Source organism: Euprymna scolopes, chromosome 37 (genome assembly GCF_053919585.1).
Source record: "Euprymna scolopes isolate OS-2025 chromosome 37, ASM5391958v1, whole genome shotgun sequence".
In the NCBI taxonomy this organism is placed as follows: domain Eukaryota; kingdom Metazoa; phylum Mollusca; class Cephalopoda; order Sepiida; family Sepiolidae; genus Euprymna; species Euprymna scolopes.
The window spans coordinates 35153218-35169914 of record NC_136518.1 but is presented as its reverse complement, the minus strand read 5'-3'; the positions used below and the strand labels follow the sequence as shown (position 1 = coordinate 35169914).

General features: G+C 29.8%; 1 protein-coding gene across 8 annotated transcripts in view; it reads left to right on the top strand.

Annotated features, from left to right (window-relative positions):
- The window catches only part of LOC145261133 (microtubule-associated serine/threonine-protein kinase 3-like), a 571734-nt gene that overhangs the window by 344733 nt on the left and 210304 nt on the right, over nucleotides 1-16697 (top strand). For 3 of the 8 annotated variants that reach the window (XM_080119399.1, XM_080119404.1, XM_080119403.1), the window contains one exon: nucleotides 1323-1337. The exons of the other annotated variants lie outside the window; for them this stretch is intronic. In XM_080119399.1, coding sequence (XP_079975525.1) covers nucleotides 1323-1337 — 15 coding nt within the window. The remainder of the gene's footprint in view (nucleotides 1-1322; nucleotides 1338-16697) is intronic. 8 annotated transcript variants of the gene reach the window in all.

The window sequence follows — 16697 nt, the reverse complement described above, 5'->3', positions numbered from 1 at the left end:
TATCGTTATTTCCGTGTCAAAAGATGCAACGTTTTCATATTTTTATTTCAAAAAGGGCAGTAATTTTTTAATTTTTAACATAAAAGTTACGAGTTACTGCCCTTGTCGTTTCATTATTTCAATTCAATTTTTATATTAAAATTAATCGACTTTCTAAAAGCTGAAATAAGTGTTTTTATTCTTTTAAAATTTTTTTAATAATATCACATATGCTTGAATTATTTTTTAGCATTTTGAAACCAAAAATAATATAAAATAAAAATGAAGCGTTACGATCGATTATGTTGAAATCTTTACCTGCTAAACTTATTTTTAGAACGAGTAACCAATGTAAGGGAAATAACTTAGTTTGAACTCCATTTTTTTTTTTCTCTTTAGAGAATTTAGTTCTAAAAGAGTGCCGTTATTTATTTATTATTTTTTGCTGTTCTAACTTTTATGATTTTTTTTTTTTTTCTTGTTAAAAAATTCCTTTCATTTATTTTACCTTTTTTTTTTACAGTTCGTAAATCATCCTTATTTTAAGAATTTTAATTTTTCCAGAAATTAATTTCTGGATTTTCCCGTTTTTACTGTTTATTTATTTTTTAGTAATTCTTACGAACTGTTATTAAACTATTGAACTTTAATTTTAATTTAAACTTCAAATGAATTTCTAATCATTTGAAGGCTTCAAAATTACTTCCGAATTTCCAAACATTTTAAAATCTATTAATAACTAGTGTACTTGTTGAAACACTACAAGTCCACTGGCACTCCACACCAACTCCACTATTGTTAAACTTTCAAAGTAATTTTGAAGTCTTTAAACAGACTAATAGACATTGATTTTTAAAATAAAAAAAATCATTTTTTTTAAGGAAAAAAAAAAAATTCTCCCGCGCAACTGTTGTAATAAAGAATTGTTCTTTTAACATTTTTTGCTAATGCACTTACTGATCCGTGCTATTTTTTAAATTGTATTTCCAAGTTTAATTAAAGTTTTATGTTTTTTTTTTTATTCAATTGTAAGGTTAAATACCAGAATAGGTACAAAAAACCCTCCCCATGTTAAGAATGGCTTTTTAAATAATAACGTTATTATTTCAGCGCGGATCAATAAGTGCATGAGTACCTTTTTTTTTTTTTTTTTTTTTTTTTTTTTTTTAGGAATGAGTTACTGGAAAATTGTTCAACGGAAACAATATTCTTATTTTATTTATTTTATTATTTATTTTGTGTTTTTAAATAATTTAAACAAAGTCTTAATTTTCATTTCTGTTGTGATCGTCTTCATTGTTGTGAATGACATTACTTCATGTCAAACATTACTTTCTTTGTAGCCTTCAGGTCTTCTCGTAAGTAATTCTGGTTGCTGCCCGTTCTGACCCTGTCGCCATCTCCTCCTCCTCCTCCTCCTCCTCCTCCGTTGCTTCAATCGAATAGTCATTGCGAGTTGCCTCCCTTAACCTGCAGTTAGCACTGCATGACTGGTAGAATTCCATTTTATCCTGACTATTATTTTGGTCACTGTTTTATTTATTTTTGCACTGCCGATCTCGTAGCAGTTTTCAAAAGAATGTTTAAACATTAACATTTAAATGAGTGTCGTGATTGATAAGGAATTAAACGGATTCTTTGATGCCAAATTTCATATTTTCCTTTGGCACAAAATAATGTGACTTGCTTTAAGCTTTTTATATTATCAGCTCAAGATTTCTAATTGATGGATTATATATTAAAAGCTTGAAAACCAATTTCAGATTAAAAAGGTTAACAATATCATAAACAAATCAGGAATGAAAAAAAAATGTCAATTAGAAAGTAATTTCTTGTTTAAATTAAAGTTTATAGTCGAGTATTGTTTGTGTTCTTAAACCAAAGCAAATGTGCATTTTTGTTTGCATCTCTGTTCCATCAAAGAATCTGTATGTTTTTTTTTTGGGGGGGGGGGACAAAAAAGTATTTAAAATAATTTGAAAAATTAATCTTCATCATTTTTCTTTTTTTTTTTTTTTTTTTTTTTTTTGATCATCATTAATTATCCAAAAATGTAAAGAAAATGAACATATTCTAAAATAAAATTTTAAAAGTTAATTTTATTTTAAATTAAATGAAAAAAAATTGAGATTCATATTTTTTCTTTTGTTTTACTATAAAACTTTAAGTAGAAAAATAAAGAAAATTGTTGACTTATATAATCAGTGTAACTTAGCAATTAAAAAAAATTGTGTTAAATTTAGCAGTTAAACACAATACTTACAAAGTATTCTTGCTTAAAAGGAATATTTTAAGATAAATTTATATAGCAAACTGGGTGGTTGAATGACTTTGTAAAATCAATTATAATTTTTTATTTTGATATTTGTGATGGTGAGTGCTTGAAATTTATTGTCAATCTCTATTATATGCAAATTATTTAAAATTAAATACACTATTCTTTAAAAAAAAAAAACTTGGCCTTACTGAATTAGTTTAATTTGAAAGAATATTTATTTTTTCATAAATTGTTAAAAATAGCAATCTGCTTTCTAACATCAATACAAGAATGTTGAAATGATCACTTCGTTGTTATTAGGAAAAGTCACCTATGGTGTTGAAGTGCTCAAATATATTTTTCTTTCTTTCTTTTCTTCCAGTATTGGCATTAGGGTTTAATTATTATTTCAGTTAACTAAACTATTTAAAGTGAAATAGGTTTCGTCATTACTTACAAACAATTTAGTAAAAAATAATAATAATAATAATGTTAAAAACAAAGTTATATAACACGTTTTATCAATGCTCCTAGTTACTTGCCGCCCCATGAGTGCAGAGTTAGACCCAAGGTCGGTCTTTAATGTGGGAAAAATAACTTCCCAACTTGGGGCACTCTGGAGGAACAAAAATTAAAATTATCTCAGTCATGAAGGATTTCTCCTCCACTGACTGGGGACAGAAAAGGTGAAGTGCAGCATCAAAACATACTAAAACATATACTACACTGTGATCTTGGCCCAAAGTTTTATCAATGTTATTAAATATTGAAAATAAGTCAGTGCACAACATGTTTTACTTGGCACTTGAAACTAAATGAAATTGGTTTCATTTTAGTTTATAATGCTACAAGATGGTGACAAATTTTATAATTCAATAATTTTTTTGAAAAAAGGTCAATAAAAAAAATGTTGAAATATTTTCAATCCCTATTCAATTTCATTTAGGTTACTGCTATAAATATTAACCCTATGACAGACTTGTATGGAAATATTTTTATTATTTCACAGAAGAAATAACTGAAACAAGGAGACGAAAAATGATAATGTTGCAGAATAGTCAACAAAAAAAGTGTTGAAAAAATAAATAAATAAAATAAATAGCTGTTGCCAAAATGCCTTAACGAATCTTGCTTTCCCGACTGCTGGAAAACCGCTTCTGTGGTACCAGTCTTCAAAAATTCTGGTGAAAGAACTGACCCACTAAATTATCGCCCCATTAGCATTCTCCCACTTTTCGCCAAAATATTTGAGTCCTTAGTTAATCAATCCCTAGTCCAACACCTAGCAGCTGCTAAACTCCTGACCAACAAACAGTATGGGTTCAGGCAAGCCCGTTCAACAGCAGATATCTTAACTGTAGTCTCTGAATGTATATACCATTCACTGGACAAAACGGGAGGGTAGAGCGGTAGCCTTTGATATATCTAAGGCTTTTGACAGGGTATGGCACGATGGTCTTCTAAGGAAAATTAAATCATATGGTATCACTGAAAGAATACATAATGTAATTAAATCAAATCCTTAAGTAAGAGAAAAATCTAAGTTGTCCTCGACGGTTGTACATCCAAACAATATGATATAAACGCAGGAGTACCCCAGGGGTCTATCCTTGGACCTTTATTATTCCTGATATTCATAAATGACCTCCCTGATAAAATTGTTTCGGAGATGGGTATATTTGCTGATGACACCACCCTCTATAATAGGCATGAGGGGGACCAATGAACACATATCTAAGGAAATGGCAGAAACACTGCAGGATGACCTCCAATCTGTAATGGAATGGGGACAAAATGGTCACATTCAATGCTGCCAAGACTAAGCTTGTTTCGTTCAATAACTACAAGAAAACTTTTCTACCACTAATAGCAATGGCCAAGAACACATTGTCTGAAAATACTTCCTTTAAACTCCTTGGCCTAACTTTTACAGGGAACATGAACTGGAATATATACATTGAGAGCATTGCCAAGGCTGCTGCAAAGAAGGTGGGCTCTCTCTACAGTGCCAGAAAACTACTTACGCCTGAAAATATCCTATATCTCTATAAGGCCATCATTCGCCCATGTATGGAGTACTGTTGTCACATTTGGGCTGGTGCATCTGCTGCTTGTCTCTCATTCCTGGACAGGGTTCAAAAGAGAGTCGCCAACCTGATAGATCCTGAACTGTTATCTATGCTTCAGCCTCTGACCCCTCGACGAAATGTTGCATTCCTCTGCCTGTTCTACAAATACTTTAATAGTGAATGCTCTGGCGAACTGCAAAAACTTGTACTCCCTCGACATGACTACCCCTGACAACCCCGACAAGCAACTAAGTCCCAACCCTTTACAGGAGAGATCCCTAGGTGTAAGAAAGCCTTTTACTCCAATAGTTTCTTCCCCAGAACTGCAAGTCTTTGGAACTCCTTTCCGGGATAGTGCTTTCTCAACTGTACTGATATGCAGAAGTTCAAGTGTAATGTGAACAAACATCTTTCTACTCATCTCCCTTCATAATGCCCCCGCAAATTATGTCCCCGATAGTAGCCCCCTACTTCAAAGTGGCACTGTGCCTTGTTTGGGATGAAAATTGAATAAAAAAAATTTTTTTAAAAAGTAATAAGTTACTTTTCTAACCATCTGCCTTATTTTTTGTGTTTTTAGTCTTTGTAATTGCTTTTTTTTTTTATCTTTTGTTTAAAACGTTTGTTCAAGTATATTATGTTAGACTCAAAATCGAGGATGGCAGAAAGATGCTGCACTGAATATTTCTGAAGTCCTATTACTGTTTCTTTTTGGCAATCTTTCTCCTTTAAATTAGATAAAAAAAAAAAAAGTAAAGTTTATTGTTTGGGACATTTAGTTGCTGTATATTTGTTTACTTTTTCACCCAAACAAGAAAACTTCGGCGTTTAGGCTATGTTGAGAATGTAACTCAGTTGGATTTGAATGAAAATATTAAATTGCAGTAAAAATGCTTTAAAATACTTAAAAAAAAAAAAAAAAAAAAAAAAAAGAAAAAAAAAAAATGAAACTATCCGAATAGATAGAAAAGTAACTTTTATTGCTTTTGGAAACAATTTTTTTTGTTGTTGTTTTTGTTTCTTTCCACCATCTTTTTTCTGTTAACTATTTTACACCATTACTAAATATACATTATTGCTAAAATATTTAAAAGAATTTCTTGGAATAATCCTGATAAAAATGGATAAAAAAAAAAAAAACAATACAAATGTTGTGAAAGAGGAAAACTTGAATTTTTTGTCGTTATGTTTTCAAATTCATGAATTTAAAAACTTTGATTAACTCTTTAATTAAAAAAAAAAAAAAATAGTTAATAAATTTTGTTTTAAAGGAAAAATCCGCAATTAAAAATTTGGAATTATTGAATCTAGATAAATATATTATTGTTATTGAATTTTAATTTAATCATTATCAATTCGAGTTAACTCATGTAAATTATATAAAATGAAAATCTTATGAATGCTAAGCAAACGTGTCACAGAAGTTTTTACTTTTTACTGGTTTGAAATATTTATGATTAAATCGGTCCTGCAGTTTATCTACTTTTTAATTCTTTAGAATATTGTTAAATTTTCAGATTTATAAAAAATTACTTCAATTTTAACGGATAGTAGGATGGAGTGGATGTTTTAGTAAATGGACAAAACCTCAGCATAATGAAAATAAATTCAGTAAACCACAAAAATGAAGAAAAGTGTATTGTGTGAGTAAAACCATTTCAAAGGTAATTTGCCAATGAAAATCAAAAAGTTTTCAACTTATATCAGGTCCTTATACAACTAAGACATATATTGTGGAGCATGTATTCACTTGAGTTGAAATTAAAGATATCATCTGGACTTTTACTTCACTTGTACCTAAGTTAATGGAAAATGAAGTCCATTTTGTAGCTTTCTTAGGCTTACTTGGTAATTTTAGCATGCGTGGAATCTATGAAATACCTAAGATTTTAGAAAAAAAAAAACTGAAGTTTAATTTTGAAAAATATCTGTTAGAAAATAAGAACATAGCTTAATGTCAAGATATCGTCAATTGATTATCTACAATTGAAGTAGATTGTTTTGACACACTTTCTTTGAAATAAAAAATAAATCAATAATATTGTGTCAAACCCATTTAGTTGCAATTAAAATTTTGAAAGTGTTCAATTCAAATGAATGCATTATTGTTATCGAATTTTAGTTTTATTATTACCAATCTCGATTCAAGTGAAATGCTATGTGAAGTGAAATCTAGGATAAACGTTACTATTGATGACATAAATTATTTCATAGGAAGTTAGTAAAAAATAATTTGTTTTGATTTACTGACTCATTTATAGGCTTTTTGTGTTAAAAAAAAATTATTGTTCATAAATAGATCACCATAAGTATTAGTTCTCAGAAAAGTAACCCCTGGACAGCTGGTTAGGTACCTTACTTTCTGTGACTAAACAAAATGTCTGACCTCTTATCTTCTATATAAAAAAATGATTGCAGAAATTTCCCTCTGGATCAAAGTATCATAGGTTTGCAACAACAAATGGCATACAAATTCAATATGTTTATGCTATTAGCCACTATCTTATGTAACTTTCGAACACCATTTTAGACACATTAGGTCAGTATAATAAAATGCTGCATTGCATCCACTATTACAATCACAACATTTTTAGAGGAAGGAGTTCCTATTTTTTCTTCTAAATATTTAGTTCTCTCACCACCACCAGTCAATACCGGAAGGAAGTCTACACTTTCCACATATTTTAGGCTTACACTGCCCTTAACTGATGCATACAAACGCAGATATAGATAGCATTAATTTTCCCATATTAGAATCAGAAAATAGTAAAGTCTTCCTAGGGAAAATCCACTTCCTCTGATTGGTTGCCCGCTAATTCTCTTATTCTGGAATTACCTCATTCTAAACAAACACTTCAAAACAATACATTACGGCATCAATTCAATTCATAAGCTTTACTGGTTTTATTTATTTCTTTTTATTGGGATCTTTTTTTTCTTTTAAATACTTTTTTCTTTGCTTTAGCAAAGAAATATTTTTTGTTTTTGTTTGAAAAGTTAGTTTGCTCATTTTTACGCTGTAGCACAGTGTCATTTATCTACTAACAACAAGTGATAATCTGATTTTTTTTTCTTTTTTATGCCTATTACATTTAAACAGCCATTGAAAAAGTATTTTTTATGGTATAATCAAGCGGAGTATAAACACTCCTACCTCCCCATGTTAAGAACTGTTTCCGAGGTTGGTGGGTGTTTACATTCATCTTTCTTTGTGGCCATCAAAACTTCTTTACTTCTTTTGTTTTTTCTTCTTCCAATTTTTGCCCATCTGCTCGCTCGCGTCTCTTTACTCACTGTTTGCATACAGCATATTATTAGTCCTCTCACTACCGCAGTTTGATGAATAATGTTCACTTATTTTTTATTTATATATTCATACTTCTACTCTTTGGACATTCATTATATTCTTTTTGAACTTATGCATTTACTGAAGCGCAATGAATTAATCATGGGATTATTTAGAACCCCATTACAAACGTGAGGAGGGAATATTGTTTTGCAACTATATCATACTTTCACCTAACAAATTAATAACAGATGCTGTAAAAAAAAAAATAAACAAAAAAAACGTCTCTACAGAATGCAATAGTCCTAAAAAAACACAAATACAAACATATTAATCACTTAAAAACAAAAATTTAACACCTGGTAACCTTAAAATCATCCTAAACTTACATAAATACTGGCAACTTATTTTGAACAATTCAATATGTTAACATACATGCATAAGTAAAAAACACATTATACATAATGTCTTGATAATCGCTCTAAATTTAAATATTAAATACTGAAACTCTAACAATTTTGCTAAGGTTTAGGAATTATTGGCATTTTAACACATTGTTAACCTTTTCCTTGCACGAAATTAACATAAAATGTAATCAAGCACATATTGCTCTTTTCTTGCTCATACAGAACACTCTCAAAATGTAAACACAGCATTAGTTTGAGAATGTAAGTACACACATATACCAAGATGCCACTACTCCTCCACCTCCCAAAGAAAAAAACGACTATAAAAAAATTTCCTTTTACAGGTACCAATATTTAATTTTCGATTATGGAACTATTATCAAGACTTTACTGATGTTATATTTTTTTTTTTCATTTTTTTTTTTTTTTTTTTTCCTGTTGATGATTAAATCTAATTTTATATTTTTGACCAATTACTAGGGTTACAAAGCTGTGACTTATGTCGACAATTTCTTTTTAGAACTGATTAAATACTTGCAAATAAGTCAGAACACAAAAATATTATGCAAGTAGGTTGCAACCAGTACCTGCAAGTTATTGCCCCAAGCCAACACTAATCGCCAGTAACCAACAGTACTGACACTCACAGACATTGGCTTCAACTAGCTGCCATTGTGAAAAAAATGCCCAACAGTGGAAGCCAGATTATTTCATTTAGGCCACAGCTGCCAGTGTCCACTAATTTCCAGGAATGCCAGTGGCCACCTACAACAACCATAGTTTGTTTTCCTTTAACAATTCTGTTCTGGATGCGTCATGCTTCCACTGGATAACACCGCTTAACTGGTCCTGCTAGTTATAAATATTTATAGTAACTTCACAGGCTTATATCAACTATTTGATATGTTTTTTAATGCAAATCGGTCACAAATGAGAAAGTAAATCTAAATGGTCTTTTCTTTAAAATAATTTGTCACAAATGATAACATTTACTCCATATGAGGTAATTTCTATTTCAAAGAAGAGATTATTAGATTTCCTATTTGTCATCAGTTTGTTTACAATGATTGGAGATTACCTTGTAAATAAATACTGTATTTACTCATACAAAGATTCACTTATAATGAGTGAAATTATTTGTTTAATGTTCTCTGAATAATTCTAATCGAGAAAAAAAATACAATAAAATGTATATTTTTAGTCCACTGATATCGTCATGACGCAGTTAAAAAATATAGTTTTTATTTGGTTTAGGGATACAAATGGATCGTAATACTTACAAACTTACATTCTTGTCAAGAATTATTTTGAATTAATTTTAAAGAATTTAAAATCACTTTTAAGTTACGCATTGTTTTATCTCAGGCATTAACCGGCGTTGCTTGGTGGAAGCATGCCCCACTCTCGTAAGAAGTTTAAGTACGGCTGTTTTGCCCAACCTCCAGCCTCTTCATGTCAAGAATGATTTTTTGGAATAGACACTTCCAACATCCTCATGGTAAGAATGGCTTTTGGAACGGACACCCCCAACCTATCTCTATTAAAAACGGATGTCGGAATAGACACTCCGTTTTTGTTGGTTGTCAAAATATCTGCCCCAAATTTAATCTTAATAATCGTTGTCCTAATCCCCATGCACAAATACTATGAACCAACCTTGTAATTTTGGGTGTGCAGTGTTGGGCAGAAAGAATGTAAATGTTTGGTACTTATGTAATTTTTGTTACCGTGCTGAAATAATGTTATTTTAAAAGCCATTCTGAACATGTTAGAGGAGAGTGTTTTGTAAGATATCCGTGTTTGTAAGTAATCCATGTTTGTAAGATATCCGTGTTGATCTTTAAGATCCCCTTTTAGTTATAGGGTGTGTGTCGATCAAGAAAAAAAAATCTCAAAAAAGAAAAGGGAATTGCCCAAAAACTTATTAGTCTTTTTATAACGCAAATACGTAACAAATACGTAACAAGCCAAATTCTTTTTAGTTTTTTTAATAATTTTGCAACTGTAGTTTCTGTAAAATAACTTTGTGCTTAATCACCTTGATTTAACCCAATGGGATTTTTTACTCTAATAGTAAAAAATAAAGTTATATTGATTAATATTCGAAAAACTACCTAATCGCATACAATGATAATGTGGGGTTTTTTATGTAAACACAAATAGATCACAAATAACGTAAATAATCTATAATGATTTTTATTATTCGAAAACTACTTATTTGTAGACAATGTAAATGCGATCTTGGTTCTTGTGACTCTTTTGCCTCCCAATTTTTCGTCTGGTAAAATTTTACTTGCGTGATTACGGTGTAGCGACAATAAAAGAAACCATTTAATCAAGTGCCGCTTGTTATTGATTTAGCTGAATACGATATTAAAAATCACTTTTTTGGTACTTATGCACTGATGTTACCGAGCTGGTAGGTGTTTTGTAACTATTCTGTACTTTCACCTAACAATTTAATAAACAAAAATGAATCATTTTATCATATTTTTTGAGAGGGTGGGATTGACTTAGTGTGTGTGCACTTATGTTACCGAACTGGCAGGTGTATTTTAACTACTCTGTACTTTCACCTAACAATGTTATTTAAAAAAAAAAATGCAAAACTTGAATTTAACTTGAAAATACTATTTTCAAAAATAGCACGGTAACATAAGTGCATAAGCACCATTTTATTTTACACATTTCATTTCCAAAGGACTGTTTGAATAAATTCACAATGATTTAAATTTAAAGTGTTGTGTAATGATTTCTAAAAAATAATGAACTTTTAGTCATGATAATATTTATCATATTTTCAAGTTAAATCCAAATTTTACAATATCTTTGGTTTTTTATTAAATTGTTAGGTGAAAGTATATAATAGTTATAATACACCCGTCAGTTCGATAAGGTAACCTAAGTGCACGCAAGTAAAAATATAGTTGTTTTTTGTTTTGAATTCAATAAAATGGTCCTATCTCGCTAAGTCACCCCCTCCCCTAAGAAATACATGTAATAAATCAAGTTTTACGATATCTTTTTTGTTTACTAAATTGTTAGGTGAAAGTACATAATAGTTAAAAAATAGCCGCCAGCCAGGTAACATAAGTGCATAAGTATCAGTAAAGTGATGTTTATAATCGTATTCAGCTAGATCCATAACAAGTGGCACTTGAATGACTATTTTAAAAGTAGGAAAAGTTTGGCGTATAAGATTTCGGCGAAAATGTTGTGTCTGTAGTAAATAAAAAGCGTAATCTTTTTCCAAAAGGTTTTTAGTGTAAAGCAAATATAAGTATCTCTCTCTGTCTTTGTCTCTCTCTCTCTCTCTCTCTCTCTCTCTCTCTCTCTCTCTCTAGTTCGTTACCGTGCTCGCAAACTCATCAATGGATTCACAAATAAGGAAACGATAAATGTAAGTTACATCTTATGGAAAAGATAATCTAGTTTATTTTAAGAGTGTAATAGTTTCACCAAAAACATTAAAAGTTAAGAGTTTTAAAATGGAATAATTTCGTGGATTATGTGCATTGTCTTAAAGCAATGTAAGTGTTCTGTCTAAAGTAAATAAAAAGTGTATTTGAATAAAAACAAAACATACAAGTCTCTCTCTCTCTCTCTCTCTCTCTCTCTCTCTCGTTACCGTGCTATATAACGCGTTAATGGATTCACAATTAAGCCAATGATAAATGTAACTTATGTGTTAAAAAAAGATAATATAGTTTTTTTTGTTTTTTTTTAGTGTAATATTTTCACAAATGAATAATAAAATGTAAATTTTTCATTGGAAAATTGAATTATATAACTAAAACCTAAGAATATTGTGGATGTACAGAAATGGCATCGTGTTTTAGTTTCAAACATTTGTTTGATGGCGGAATAACCGAATAAGAGAATTATAGAATGTATAATTCTCAGTCAATCAGATGGGCCGGATTTATGGATGGGAGAAATTATTATTTGTGTTGATCGAAGATGGTAGAATATGCAATTATGTAGGAAATCCATAGTCAGTTAATGACGGAGAAGACCCAGGAAGGTAAAAAATAGAATAAATGCACACAGTGTAAAATGGGGTTGTAAGAAAAACTTGTGAAAATCTAGCTACTTACTCTATAGGTTACGGCGATGAACATGGCACTCATCGGAATGAATGTAAAGTTTAAATAATACGTATTAATGTGTATATAAATGCGTTCTATAATTAAATAAGGTAATGGTTAATGGCATAAACATAATAAATTTTTATATGCAATCTGTTGTTGTCAACCTACAGTAGTTTCGTCCAGACGGGGGAAAATTGCACCTCTTTTATTATATACAAGATAATGGAAGAAAATGATCGGAAACTATTTACTTTGAAAATGACTTTGAAATCTTTAGATTATCAGTCAGATGTTGCTTTCTTAAAGTTTATAGGCAAAAATAATTTTATGGTCGATGAAAACAATAAAACAATATGTGTGTTTTTGTAGCAATGAATTATATTTTCTTTAAGAACATATAATATTGAGTTGTATTTAGTATATAACACATAATGATTAACAAAAGAGAATTAAAACTTTAATTATAAACATAACAGGGTGTATTTACATTAAACAACAATACAGCAAAAATACACAAATTGTAGAAATTTTGAGAGGGTACATTTTTTCTCTTTTTTTTTTCCTCTTTCTTTCTCTTAAGTTTGCATACTGTTGCTGATGTTGTTGATCATGTGACTAATCTGTCTGTTGATTGATCTGCACATTCCCATGTTTGTAATAGATTTCAAAGCTGAAGCTGGTAGTTTGGAGTTCAAACTGGACTGAAATGGGCATTTTAAATGTGTTGACATGCTATCTTCTCTCCAACTAAACAAGACATTAAAATGTTGAAGTGAACTCATCTAAATCACCTGACGTATTCGTATCTCGCTGAGAGAAATGTTGAAGTTATCACGTCTAAGTTACCTGATGTATTTGTATACTGCTGAGAGAAATCTGTCGAGAACTTAGTTAAATATGTCGGAAAGATACCAGCTTGGAAGAGAAAACACATATGTGAGAAATATTCTCTCTAGGAAAGATTGAAGTAAAAAGTGTCTATCAATAGATATTTTTTTCTAAGGCCAGAAGAAAATCAACAGATCTCAAGCTGCAGTTTTTCAAAGTCAAAAGAAAATATTTCTATTCTGACTGGAAAATTTTTTACTGGACTTCTAGCCTCTTCGGAGAACTTTAAAATACAAAAAACTGTGGATTTTTTACAGGTTTTTCCTTCAGGAAAAGGAGGAAATAAATTCCTTGCTAAAAGAACATTATCGGAACATTATTTTAGATAAACTATCTTTACTTCAACTAATTGACTTGAGAGGACTTTATTTTTTAAAAAAGACGACATTACAAAAAGTAAACTTAAATTGCAAATGAAGGGAGCCAACTCTTTTCGACTTAATGCTAAAAATATTATCAACTTCTAAAAAAGGCCTATGTTAGTTGAAATCTCATGTCACAGCAGTTAGTAGTAAAAAAAAAAAAAAAAAAAAAGAAGCCTACTTAACTCGTCTTTCTTTCTATCCTTCATAATTGTTACAACACAGAGAATCTTTCTTTGTAACTGAGAACAAAATCTTACCAGCAGAACTTGGGGGGGGGGGCTCTAAGTTTGTTTTTTGTTTTTTTTAATAAAACTGTTTGTTTATTTCTATCCACCAAGTCTTTTCTCTTTTCATCTTTTTTTTTTTTTTGTTGCTTTTCTTAGTCTTTGTATTGGTAACGTTTTTATACATTCATGTGACCTTCATTGGAAATACTGATAATAATTTTGACAAAATTACTTTCTACATATGGAAATAATATGACAGACTTAACAATTTTGACGGCCTATGCTAAGACATTGTCAAAGACATTTTCATAGATCTGGTCTGAATGACTGCAATCTGGTCTAGCTGAAAAAAGTAATCTCTTAGTATCACAATTTTTATTTTTGATAACCATGTAGCTGGATCAACTTATGGTTAAATCGACCAATGAGTGGCTGTCCTGTCGTTATGATATATCGTTACACTCATACAACAAAAAGGAATCTAGTATGTTATCAAATTATTAGTTTTATGTGTTATTGATTCTAACAAAAAACTGACTAATAATTGAAATGCATACTGTGATGGAATCTAAAACCTAGTATGAGATATACAAAAAATGTTTAAAGCATGTTTTTTTTTTTTGCCTAGTTTTTTTAAAGTTAATTATACATTAAATTTGAAATTAAGAAGTTGTTTTAAAAATATGGTAAAAAGTATTAATAATTATAAAAATTCGTGTAAAAATATAAGTTTTGTAATTTATCTTAATTATGGTGACCATTTGTCCATTTTTTTTTTGTTTGGTTCTTTAACAGTGTTGTGTTTTTACAATAAAATGGATTCCCTTGTTAACTAATATTGAGTTGAAAACATAACCTCTCTAAAAATTGATCAGTGTTTTAATATTTATTTTGTTTGTTTTTTGTTTTTAATACGAGAAATCAGTATCAAGTCTATATAAGAATCTGAAGAAAATGCTTTAATTGCATAGCAGTATCAAATTAGATTTTCTTTAGTACACAGATTTAATATCCTTTCTTTCAAAGAAATTGATTCAGTTATCTCCCTTTGGCAGCCAATTTGGATATTTATATAAATATGTGTGTACCAATAAATTTAAAGTATTCCTTTTGTTTGTATTTTTATTTTTATTTAATGTCTTTAATTATTAGACTTAAGAATGAGACATTTGCTTGTGCTTTTTCTTTTTGATTGTGTCGATGGGCTTTTTTCTTTCTAGGCTTCTTATTAGGTGTACATTCATTTATTGCATTAATATTTTTTATAGCTTTTTCTGAGGCAATTAAAAAACTGCGATCAAACAAAATACATTTTTTTTCAGAACTTTGGATAAATTGCACTTTAAAATTTTTGTTAGTATCCCCACCCAGCTCACAAATAAAGTTTTGTTTATTATCGATTAAGATCAAGTACAATTATTGAAGAGAAGGAAAATAAATAAAATTTTAATAACTTTATTGTTAGAGTATCGTTTCTAGTATCAACCCTTTCCGGTTGTGAAGATTATTAATTTAATATATTTAAAAAAATCAATGATCATTTTGACAGTTGAAAGTAGTGAAATGTCAGTTGATGTTATAGAAGCTATAAAAATAAATGGTTGTTTTTAGAACTCATCAAAAAGGGTTCATTTTACAATGAACTTGCCAAAATCTCATTAAGATTATTTTTTGATAATTGTGAATTTCTGTGACAAATCCTTGGTAAACTGAAAAAATATTTTGAAAACAAAATCGCTAACAAAGATTTTCAAAGGAGCTTATTGGTCCAAAGTTTCAAAATTAAACATTTTGTGTGCGTTTGTTTTTCAAACTTAAAAACGTGTGTAACTTACTACATTAATTGATTGTAAATTACATGAAAATTAACAAGTAATTTTGACTCTTTTGTGTTGATTTTTCTCCAAAACTAATTCTGGTAATTTAACTGGGGGGGGGGGGGGTTGCAATGTTATTGAAGAATATCATGAATTGCATGAATTGTGCGTTTTCTAGATGAATTGATGTACATTGAATTTATTTAATAAACTGAACCCTAACACCTAAAACTTATAAAGCTGACAATTATTTTTATATTTATGATCTATTGTAATACGTGTAATATGCAGTGCATACACTCTGTGTTCAACTCATCATTCTCCCACAATCATACAAAGTCTCCTTCCTCTCATTGTTTATCCATGTTAACAAATAAATGTATTGATTTTTAATCAGAGAATTGTCTTTTAAAACATTTTACAAATATAACATAGTGATTTTAAATAGTGGAAGTTTAACAGAATTTGTGTCGGATTAGCATACATGTGCATTGTGCACTAATGTTTTTTATGTTACTGTAAAAAGTGGCTCTACATATTCTTTAATAAGAAAATATTGAGTAAGGGTGCAAAAAAAACAAAAAACTATGGCAACTTCAAGAACACCAATGGAAAAAATGGGGCGGGGTTGAGCTTGGGCATGATTAAGATTCTAAGGTAAGTAACTTTGGTAATATGAACACATTAAAAAAATATTTTTGGTTAGTAATGCCAAGTACGATTGTACAATTTCCAAACATATGGACTGAACCTATTAGGAGGGAAGGGGGGGGCAGCATTCTGACAACTTTTTTAGTTTTTACTTTTTGCCTCCTTTATGTTATCAGAAAAAAAATTTATAACATTGTGTGATACTCCCGTCGATTTCAACATATGAAATCTGCCACAACCACTAAGATGATTTGTTTATAATGGTGAATAATTTGTGCAGAAACAACCACACTTTTTTGGTATAACTGCTAATCTCAATCGGTGCAACGGTTATCACAGAACAGACAGTAGAACTCCAACTGTAGATCAGTTTTCCTTCTCCTAGATGCATGTCTTAACGAAAACTGAGGGTGCATTAATATTATTTTTACAGTTTTGATATGCATGTGGACTTAGCACAGATGGTAACGAATAATACCAGAGAACTGTTTTAGTTTCAATTCTAGTTGATGGCACCCAAGTCATTTTTTTTTTTTTTTGATTATTTTACTCTTGAAATCTCTACTATATATTGGGTACAATGTAATAATCAATATAGAATTGATTCTATAATAATAATGAAATCTGCATAAATTAAAATATCATATTTATGCATATTTT